The sequence below is a fragment of the Scophthalmus maximus genome, chromosome 20 (assembly GCF_022379125.1).
Source record: "Scophthalmus maximus strain ysfricsl-2021 chromosome 20, ASM2237912v1, whole genome shotgun sequence".
NCBI classification, from domain to species: domain Eukaryota; kingdom Metazoa; phylum Chordata; class Actinopteri; order Pleuronectiformes; family Scophthalmidae; genus Scophthalmus; species Scophthalmus maximus.
Genome location: NC_061534.1, coordinates 11,829,415 through 11,840,361, shown reverse-complemented (window position 1 = coordinate 11,840,361; position 10,947 = coordinate 11,829,415). Strand labels below are relative to the sequence as shown.

General features: G+C 45.6%; 1 protein-coding gene across 2 annotated transcripts; it reads left to right on the top strand.

The window, feature by feature from the left end:
• The first annotated feature begins 281 nt into the window (after positions 1-281).
• alpk2 (alpha-kinase 2) lies at positions 282-10,035 on the top strand. 2 transcript variants are annotated; one of them, XM_035608859.2, is made up of 10 exons: positions 282-2,090; positions 3,398-4,958; positions 5,088-5,235; positions 6,203-6,330; positions 6,430-6,474; positions 6,568-6,866; positions 7,428-7,516; positions 7,625-7,842; positions 7,975-8,023; positions 8,110-10,033. In XM_035608859.2, the coding sequence occupies exons 1-10, from the start codon at positions 282-284 to the stop codon at positions 8,315-8,317; spliced, it is 4,554 nt and encodes a 1,517-aa protein (XP_035464752.2). In that variant the 3' UTR covers positions 8,318-10,033. The 2 variants fall into 2 exon arrangements, with proteins under 2 accessions (XP_035464752.2, XP_035464753.2); XM_035608860.2 differs by lacking the exon at positions 6,430-6,474 and having other exon boundaries at positions 6,538-6,866; positions 8,110-10,035.
• Positions 10,036-10,947: the final 912 nt, after the last annotated feature.

Genomic DNA, 10,947 nt, shown 5'->3' with positions numbered 1-10,947 from the left:
GGAGGTAAATATACACATGAGCTGCAGTTAAGAAGCCATTTGACTGCCTGGCTTGACTAGATTTGAAATTGAATTGTGAAATATTTTAAATTCTCTGGTATTTTCTTGACTTTTCCAGCTATTCAGAAAGAAGCACAAGGATACAGTTGCAGCCAAGTGGACAGAATGACACCAGAAAATGATGAAATGATGTCGCTGTGCGCAGAACTGTGTCCCAAAATTCAGCCCAAAGTTGCTGTCTGACAGGCGGATTCCTGCTGCTGACCATCTGCTCGAGCCTGATGGATCTGTCACTGCTTTGCACGCACGACCAAACACGGTCACCGGCGTCTCTCACGGACAGTCAAACGGGGGATTTAGACTCCATTCCTCTTTTGCACGGTCCTAGAGGAAACACACTGTCTGCATATGAGACAGGAACACAGACCATGCCAGATCTCCCGCTCCAGGCTGACGAATCCACTGAGACTTTAACAAACGTTTCCGCATGCCTCTCTCATGAGAAAAGCGCTGACTCAGACCGTTTTAAGCTCTCATCACCCGGCTATAATGTCTCACATTGTTTTCCACTTTGCTCACAGCCTGTGCCAACGGATAATGATCTCAGGGTTCATTCCTATTTCGGCTCATCAGAACCCATGTTAACTCTTTTACCTCACCTGACCCACAACCTTACCTCACCCCCATCTGAAACTTTCTCAGAGTTTTACGTGAAACAACAGCCAGCCCTCTCCGTTCCTCTCATTCAAGACAACACTGCACCTGGGGCCATGTCATCTATTTCTGAGGGTTTGATGGAAATGTCCACCGCTGAGCCTCTCACCAGGCTCAGCTTCAGCTCCGAACACGGTCGAGCCACTTATCCGCTGGGTTCATCGTCACCTCACTCTGATAGTTCAGAGAGTGACAAAGCTGAGGCACCTATGTCGGACCTTTACATCTTTGAGACTGAGACGCGGGACTTCCTGCTGAACCCTAATGTAGATCCCCATGAGATGAAATGTCCCGATTGCCAGCCATTATCACAAATAGAAGAAAAAGAGGTGCAGCATTACTGCAATACAGATGCTCTGAGGTGTGATTCAGCAGACACGCTGACAAAAAGTCGTCACAGCTCTAGTGAGGAACAGGCTACGGTGTATTATGAGTCAGACGTGGGACAACATGCAGGGCCGAGACCACCTGCTGCGCATGCCTGTGAGGCGAGCTCGATGTCAGTAAATGATGAGAGACGTCCGACTGCAGAGGTCAGCGGTTTAACCCCCAAGGCACGACAGAGCCACAGCCCTGTCGAGCTGTGGCTGGACGCATGTCAGTATCTGGCAGGTGAGGACACAATAGCTATGGATGTTTTGGACGGGACGAGTCGTTCTGTGACGCAACAGGGACCCTCAGTCACCGGTGACTTATCTTTACCGCCTGGAGAGACACGGGAGTCAGGTTGCCACTCCGAAGGCAGGGAGGGGATTGGCTGGTCCTGCGAAGACACCAGAGGCTGGGGGCCACCGGTTGAGAGGTGGTCATCAGTGGACAGCTGGGCGAGTGCACTCTCGGACTGGTCCGGGATCTTCACAGCCTCGCCAGGGGACATCACAACTGCCTTCACAGAGATAGGAGCTGAGATAGATGCTTTGACGCAGGCACTAGCAGGGGTTAATACTGATACAAACACAGAGACATCTCAAGAGAGACAGAGTCGGAAGACAGCAGCGCTGGTCCGACCGCAGCCACCCATGGGCATCCAGGATCAGCCTCGGGGCGCTGAATCTTTGTGTGATTTCACTGCTACCACACAAGGAGAAGAGCAGCCAGAAGAAATCCAGAGCAGCCAGAGTGAGTCCTGTACATGCCCCATTCACCCGCACTCACCCATGGGTTCATCCAGTGCTGTGGTGGCCTTTCCTGGAGGATACGGTAAAGATGTGACTGCAGCTACACTCGTCCCTGGATCTTCTTCCTCTTATCGTTTTGACCCATCTCAGTTTGGCGGATATGACGACCCCTCGGAGACAGACATTTTCATCAGCAAAGAAGATCCCATCATACTGAACATAACAGAGGACACAGACTTGGAGGAAGGAATTGGAGAGGTAAGATAACTTATTGTATAGATTCATAATAGTCAACATCTCTTGCCATGAAAAATGTAGAACAATGTTTGACAGATTAATGTTTGAGTTATGCTTGTTGTGACAGGCGTGAGCGATGAGGGGATGATTTCACAACTAAACTTGAAGGCCGCATGCTTGTTTTTTGGGGGTTTTTGCATGTGTGTTGGTCCCACACGCGCTCAAACACACACCACTTTGTCTGAGGTGTGTGGCAGAGAGAGAGGGAGCGGTGGATTCACCTCTCACAATAGAGAGAATAACAGCGATCACCTTCACATCAGTGGTGCTGGCCAACAGATAAATCCGTCATGAGCCTCGGAAACACAGCCAGAACGCTTTGAGACATTCCCACTCCTGCCCTTGTCGTCGCCATCATACCTACAGCGTTGATAGCGAGTCGGGAGGTACGCGGAGAACTTCTGAGAGTGAAATCCACAGTATGTGCGCGACCACACATGAGACTCACGAGTGTCGCCGTCGCCTCGCTTTGGATTGGGGCCACTCAGTTTGCATCCAAGCACTCCCACCCAGGCTTGATTCTGTTTTATTGGATAAGTCCTTTGGCTCCCATCTCAAAGACTGACAGCTGTGTGAGCTGAAGGAAACAGGGGGGCCTGAGAGGAAAACTTCAGATGGGCAGAAATGGCATCTAATTATAGCCGAGGGTTCAATGATAATAGCATGCATCCGTGGCGTGTCAGGGGTGGCGGGGTGAGAGGACAGCACAGCTGAGGGCTGAAACTTGACCCGCCCTTGCTCTCTCTCTCTCCCTCTTTTTGTGTGCACCCTTGAACACACCCATTGACCACTGCATCTCCTTTAAAAACCCAGGACCAGGACGCCGACAGGTCCACAGGGCCGGGAGACTGCTTTTGATGTGCTCAGGTGCACAAGCTATAGCTGGAGCTTGCATTTATGAAAGGTGGCATTCATTTGCATGCAGGACGTATGGACTGTTGGACTGGATATAGAAGCATGATGTTTCATAGACGTCCGATTTGTGGCTCTATAGAAAGGTATGTGTTGAGCTGACACTGCATGGTATTGTAGCCTTATGTAGATTCTTCGTTTGAAATATATTTTTTTGTGATATTTGTAATAGTATTTTAGTACAGTAGTATCACTCACATATATATATATATATACAGCATATACTGTCAGATTTCAGTCTCTGTGAAGGCTGACAGGATTACATTCAGGCGTATTAAAGTCTATAAAATCGATGATGTACAATTTCTTAAAAAGAAACTAATATTTGAATCATTGTTTCCCCACGTTGTTGTCAGCCCGGTGGAGACGGACTGTGTGAAGTGACAGATGAACACAGAACTTCCCAGCCACGTTCGCTGGCTAAAAGGAGCGGTGGGCGGGCCAAGGTTGATGGTGAAGGAACTGAATCTTCACCGGATCCTCACTTCCTCAACACACACACTCTGACCAACTCACATGTGCCCGGTGTGGACACACAACCTGGTCTGCATGCCAATGTTCACACACACGTGTTGCCCGACACTTTACCAGACCTTGACGGCTCATGTCAGGTGGAGCCACAGTGGGCGAGTCCTAAGTTTATTATGCCCTTGGCTCCCCTCAGCACGAGCTCCTCCCTCCTATGTTGGACAGGCAGAAGTTTGGAAAGAGATCAAGTTTGTGCCAAAAGGTCTCTCAATGACAACAGAGGCCTAAGTTGTGATCACGTACAACCCTGCGTTATTTGGCCAACCTCAGATGAGATTACTGACAAACCCTCCTCGCATTGTTGTGCAAAGCTGACTCATAAAGAAGAAAGTACAATAGACTCTGCTGAGAAATCTTCCCCAGAAGGACAACTGGACTTACACACCGGCAACACCTCTGAGTGTTTCCTCCCTGAGAGAAAGTCAATAATTGAGGAGATTAATGACCTCAGTAGAGAACTCTCAAACTTGGCCGATGTGCCTGCAGATCATTTCGTCATCTCAGAGAAAAAACGGGTTGCAGTCATCACTTTAGAAGTGAATGACCCATTTTTCTCCAGGCCTGCGAAGCCTATCGCCGCAGCGGTACCATCTGAAAAGTTTGAGCTGAATCAGAAAACGACTGAAAAGATGCCTCACAAACCTAACAAGCACAGGTCGGAGAGCAAGCCACGCTCCAAAAAGGACAAATCCGCAGGTCACCATCATGGCGCACAGGTTTCCATCAAGCAGGAGAATTTATCTCACCATGTGTCAGCTCCGCAGACCAGCAAAGAGCAAGAAATTCATCTTCCTACTGAAGAAAATCATACCATTGAGAAGAATCCTCCAGCTGGACTTGAGGACAATCAGGCTAAATTGAGGACTGAAACCGACGTGGCAGCTGAGAAGGCTCCAAGCAAACCACATGGTAAAAAGAAAAAGAAACATGGTCAGAATGCAACTGCTCTTAAGAACGTAGGGGAGCCACTGGTCGACGAGGAGCATGCAGCGAAACCAAAGTCAGCAAAAGGAAGGCTTGACGTGTTCGAGGCCAGGCTGGGCGCCAAAGCTGAGAAAGCTCAAAAGGACAGTGCTCTGTCAGATGGTGCTGAGAAAAAGCCCCAGCAGCTGGAGGCTAAAGCATCGCAGGGAGAACGACCTGCGCATTATCCAGAGCATAAAGACCACCAGCCAAAAACCTTCGCCAGGCCTCTGAACGACGACGTGATTAAGAGACGACGTCTATCAGAGGATAAGTTTGGCAAGATCCTTAGAGCCTTGGAGTCGAAACTACCAAAGCCAGACGTTTGTACTAAGGCGAGGGCAGAGGAGCCCAAGGCCGACGCTGGAGCGAGTCATAAAAAGCCATACAGTGAGGTGGTCAAACAGAAAGTCCCACCCAAGGAAGGTAAGGGATATGCATGTGCAATTTTTTTCTTTTGCATGCACAACAACAATGTCAACACCAGAGCAAGACGACATGTGAACACGCGTCCTTCTTCGACTCGACGGCAAAAGCATGTGACAATGTCTGCAGACCCCAAGGTGGTGCAGCCCATCCAGGCGGCGTCGGTGAGCGGGGAGCCCCAGAGTCTGTCCCTGTGGTGCCAGTTTGCCGCCGTCTTCTACGACCACACGGCCACCTGGAGCCGAGAGGGCACTCGCCTCGCTGAGATCAAGAGAAGGTATAAAGTTACATTACACATGATTTTACACATTATTTTTCAAACTCTGCTTCACAAACTGGAGCACCAACCAATCCCCTTACTACATAACAAGATTATCTTTGGTATCTAGCCGGAGCTCTGATCTCTGGGAGCGGTCTCCAACCTCTTCTGTCTGTCATACATATCATCATCATTATTACCACTGTTCATGTTCCAGTTTCTTTTGTGCAACTGAACAGTCAATGTGTAGGTTGGTTTGGTCAATACTCTGTGATAGAGGAAGGAGCTGGGCAAACCATTTAGCCACTGGCATTAGCTACTAGCGTTAAGTATTTAAATGTTCCGTCGATTATTTTTAGTTATCTATAATTCATCCATTTATCCATTCTTAACATTAACCTCACAATTGTTCATGACTGCTTTTTTATCAATTTAATTTTGCATAATTATTTCAACTGCTAGCAAAGCCTACTTTCTACCTGCTAATTGCTTTTCACAGTCGACTCATCATGTGGATACAGTATATCTTTTAAAATCAAATCATAATTCCTCTTTTTTTCAAATGAACTAACTTACTCCAAGTACAAGTACTACTTGTTGGGAATAACTGGTCAAGGGCATGTTAGCAGGCAGCAAGATTCGGCTTTAAAGGCAAGAGAAAGTAGGCGGGAAATCTGCTCTGCAGTACTTGTGACTGCAAGGATAAAGGGTTTCATAGTACAGTGCATACAGTGCTTTTGCACCGGCTGTCAAAATCCGAAAACGTCTAACTTCTGTATCTAACTATAGATATGTCTATCTAGCTTGTAAAACACTGTCGTTAGGATTAAAAAAAAAGGCTTTCTGAAGAGAATTAAGCAAGAAAGAATACTATCATATCAGCTGACACAATTACACGCCGTCGTATATCCGATCATGTTGAGAGCGACGGAGGTTTGTGGATTCATGCATTATCCATTTTGTGACACCGCACCTCTCTCTGAAGTGCAGGGGATGAGAGCAGAGTGTCACTCACCATCTCCGACGCTTCTCACAAAGACTTGGGCAAGTACCAGTGTCGGCTCAGCAGCTCTCGTGCGTCGGTCAACCTGGACTACCTGCTCACATACGAAGGTGAAACAAGGATTGCCAACTATGAAAAATAGGCGTTGTATGAGATGTGTGTTCAACTCAATTCAAAGTACAAAAAATAAAAACTGCACTTCTTCACAGTGCTCAGTGAGATAATCATTCCTCCATCACCCAAGACCATCTCATGTGAGTCGATCTCAGAACAAATTTTATCACTCTACCGTTGTTGTTTTTTCTCGATTTTGACAGATAAAGGTCAACATATTGTCTTTTACCCAGCTGCTCCTGTCTCGGTGGGAAGTGACGAAGAGGACGTCCGCTGTTCCAGGCTGATGTTCAAAGAGGATTTCCTATCCCACCAATACTTTGGCGAAAACCATCCTGTCAGCATCATCACCGAAAAGGTCCACTTTGGGGAGGGAATGCACCGGCGGGCTTTCCGGACCTTGCTGCAGGCGGGTCAAATGCCTCTTCTGCTGCCCGGACACACCTGCGTGCTCAAAGTTCACAACTCCATCAGCTACGGGACCAAGAACAACGACGAGCTCATCGAGAAGAACTTCACCTTGGCTGTGGAGGTGAGAAGGTCACAGCTCTTGACGTTAGGCACAGCAGTTGTTCGTCGCTCAGGGGCGATTTATATTATATGTTTTGAGCAGAAAAGTCCACCTGTTATGGAACTACACACAGTTTTTTCTGCCACAAAATGATGGAATTGGAACAAAAATTATTCGCATTAAGTAAAACAAACATTAAATATAAATATTACATATTTATAAAAACAAAAGAACAATATTATGTAACCTAATGAATTATTATTATTTTCATTTTATGACAAATGTAACAGTTTTGTTTATTTGAAAATACCACAAAACACAGCTTGTGATTGAGTTTTGAAAAAATTGAATTCAGTGTTCACCCTCACATTGTGATCTGTGACATAATATATCCATCATGTTTTTCATCTACTTTCAATACTTTTTCATAAGAAAACAACAGCAAACCCAGATGAAGTGAAACGTTAGGATGTTTTATCAAATCTTTCAATAATGAATCACCATGCTAATACTAATCCCCATGTGCCTTCATATTCTGATACAGAAAGTGAATGTAATGCAATTTTTTGTTTTGCTCTGTAGGAGTGTCAGGTCCAGAATACGGCGAGAGAGTACATCAAGGCGTACACCGCTGCAGCTCGGTCTGCTGAAGCCTTCGGAGACGTGCCAGAGTGAGTGCTGTTGGATAAACTGTTCGCTCGATGCACGACGTGACCCCCTGCGGCGCGCCCACGCTCGTTTAGTTGACTCCTTTGCTTTGTTCCACGCTCTCCCGCCAGGATCATTCCTATCTACCTGGTCCACCGTCCATCCAACGACATCCCCTACGCCACACTGGAGGAGGAGCTGATCGGTGACTTTGTCAAGTATTCGGTCAAGGACGGCAAAGAGATCAACCTGCTGAGACGCGACTCGGAGGCCGGACAGAAATGTTGCTCTTTCCAGCACTGGGTCTACCACAGCACCGAGGGCAACCTGCTGGTCACGGACATGCAAGGTTCTGGAAAACTGAGGACATCAGATAGTTACAAATTTTCATGCAAATATCAGAGTTCAAAAATGGTTTTAAATGGCCCTTCAAATGATTATATAGTAACTTAATTATCGATCTGATTTTTCCTGCTCGCAGGAGTGGGAATGAGGCTCACCGACGTGGGAATAGCCACTTGTAAGAAAGGGTGAGTATTTTGCCTGAGAACGAGAGCAGCGATGGATGATAACGGTTTGAGCGCGCAAACTGATGTATTGATTTATTTCTTTTCAGGTACAAGGGCTTCAAAGGAAACTGTTCCACCTCCTTCATCGACCAGTTCAAAGCCTTGCACCAGTGCAACACCTACTGTGAGATCCTGGGCCTCAAATCCCTTCAGCCTAAAGCCAAAAAGGCCACGTCTGCCCCCAAACCCAAACCCCAACCCCCTGCTGCACCCAAGAAGAAAAACTTTGGGCCAACAGTGAAGGGCAAGTCATAACCAGAGTGGAAATCTTTGGACTATGGGTTGTTGTTGTTGTTGTTGTTGTTGTTGTTGTTGTTGTTGTTTTTGAAATTGTGGAGGTTAATGCCCCTCGGACTCCTCAAAGGTGTCAAACCAGCAAAGACAATGGAGACAAATGTATCTGACTCTGACCGGTGGCCGTTTGTTTCATCTCATATGTTAAACATTTGAGATATATATTTCTATTTTATTGAAGATTTCACCAGACATTGTGTCTGTATGAGAGTTTGCGAGGCTGTATTCATAATGCAGGGGAAGAAAGTTTATTTTACGAGTTTTAGGGAAACTGTGACAGATTAAACGAACACTTGAAAGAGATAAGAGATGTAGTTTGTCTCCAGTGATGAACAGTGCTGTCTTAGATTGCTTGATTGATTCTGTGTGATGACTGTTTTTCGACTTCAGTGATGTTTTCAAACTGTCAGTTCATTAAATTAATGAACTTGTTAATTAATTGCTTTGAGGAAATGTCTTTGAAGTAGGCTGTATGATGAATACACAATAAAAAAACACACATTATGTTATTTGGTGCTGAGTAACAAAATGAGTGGGACATTTTTGTGCTGGGTTGCAAGGTGATTGATGAATGTATTGTATTTTCAGTTGAATGTTTCATTATTATAATATGTGTTCATTGAGTCGTGGCATTGATTCACAAGAATGTCATGTCGTTTGTATTTTGGAAAATACATTTTGTACAGGAGGAAAAAAAGCTAATGTAAAGGAAGCCTTTGATTGTATTTACTGATTTATTCATTTGTCATTTCATCATCAGTTCTGTTTGTTAGATTGATTTCTGGCCTGAACCGGCGTAGCTCAAACAAGGGGAAAGACGTGGAAAACTAAAAGCAACAATTACGCCACACTAGCCTGACACGGCCAAAACTAGACTGGTCCATTTTAATCTCAATAGCGTGACGGCAGATCAACCGAAGCCTCCAACTGCATCCATACGATAAGCCTCTCGCGTTGCCTTTTAAATCCCTGACCCAAATTGCTGGCATGGCTCTGAGGACGGTGCTGTGGCCGGTTGGCAAACGGTAGATATTAATTATTAAAGAGATGTTGTTGGTTACAAAAAAAAGCTTTGTGGGTTTGTTTGTCTTTTTGTCATTTCACATTCTCTGTAATGGGACCCTTCAGGCCTGCAGGCTGCGGGGATGGGGCAGTATTGCTGCAGGACTTTGACACTGTGTCTTGATGAACATGCAAACATCTGCTCGCCTGTGTGCATTGGACCAGGGCTGACGGAATTTTATAGAATGTGAACAGCTTAAGGCAAAAATGTGCAAAAATATTGTATAATACTGTATTCACACTGTTTGCATTGATGAAAGCGATTGTACAATCATAAAATACAGCGTTATAACGGTTTAAAGGTACAAGTGGCAGGAGCATGAAAGAAAATAGGCCGTCTCTTCCTATCTACACATATAAATGAAGTTGTCCAGCGACAAATTAGCACCTAAAACGCAAAAGAAAGTAGGTCAGACTCAGGGGCCCGAGATCATGTACAATGTATCGACACACTACGTCTATTTCCATCTCCGACCCCCCTGCGTGGTGTAATGTGTCCAACGCTAAAGCCGCGATCAAAACGCTGGGTACACAGTTTCAAGCCTTGCAAGCGTGCGCAAGGAAGCTGTTCTTAAATCTGCCCAAAACAACACAACATTGAAAATACATGAAAAATTGGAGGGAGAGAGAAAAAAACAGGAAATGGACGAATACACTGAGGTTCTTTCCACACTGTAGCTATTTAGTGTGATAATGGCGTTTGATACACAGGACACAAACACCATTGTCACACTCCACAGCTCTGGAGGACAACGCTTGCTTTAGAGATGCAGACGGAGGTGTTGCAAAAACGGACTGGAGCCCGGATGACCTGATGAAACAAGAAAAGAAAAAAGTAGTGTTAGTTTGTTGACGTGGGCAATCGGTGAAAGTGACAGAAAAATAGGTTTGCATGGCCACCTGGCCCTTCACATTTATACCCATTAATATAGCAAAATATAATAAACAGAAACCACTGAATTATTGTGGAAAACAAGCGTACTAAGTCAATGTTAGAGGCTTATCCAAAGTGTCCAAAGTCCAGTAGTGTCCTTCTTTTTTTTTGCTGGTTGTGGGGATGACTGCAGCTGTGTGCACACGTGTGAGAAACTGACAAAGTAAGAGGTCATCTGTGTGATCCCCTTGTTTTCCCACCGTAACAATCAATCTCTCTTTAATTTCTGTAAATGTGGTTGATAAATACAGGTGGTCCCGGCCCTATGGCATGCCCACTTCCATCTTCATTAATACATACATTTATCTATGTTACATGATGTTTATGAGCTGAAAGTGTTTTTTTTCTCTCTTAGCTGTTAAATTGGTCATCAAAAGAATTATAAAGTATCAACTTTGAGTTGTACACATTTCTGAAGGAATACAGACAACAACAATCTCACCTCAAGTTCCTGGAGTGGATCCTCCAGTCGGCCTCCTGCTGCTGCTTCTCCCTGCTCCCGTCTGCCTTCTGCTCATCCCCTCTTGCACCAGCAGGTCACATCTTCGTCTCCCACTCTCTCTGTGCCAAACGGTTAAAAGTCCACTAGTCCGTC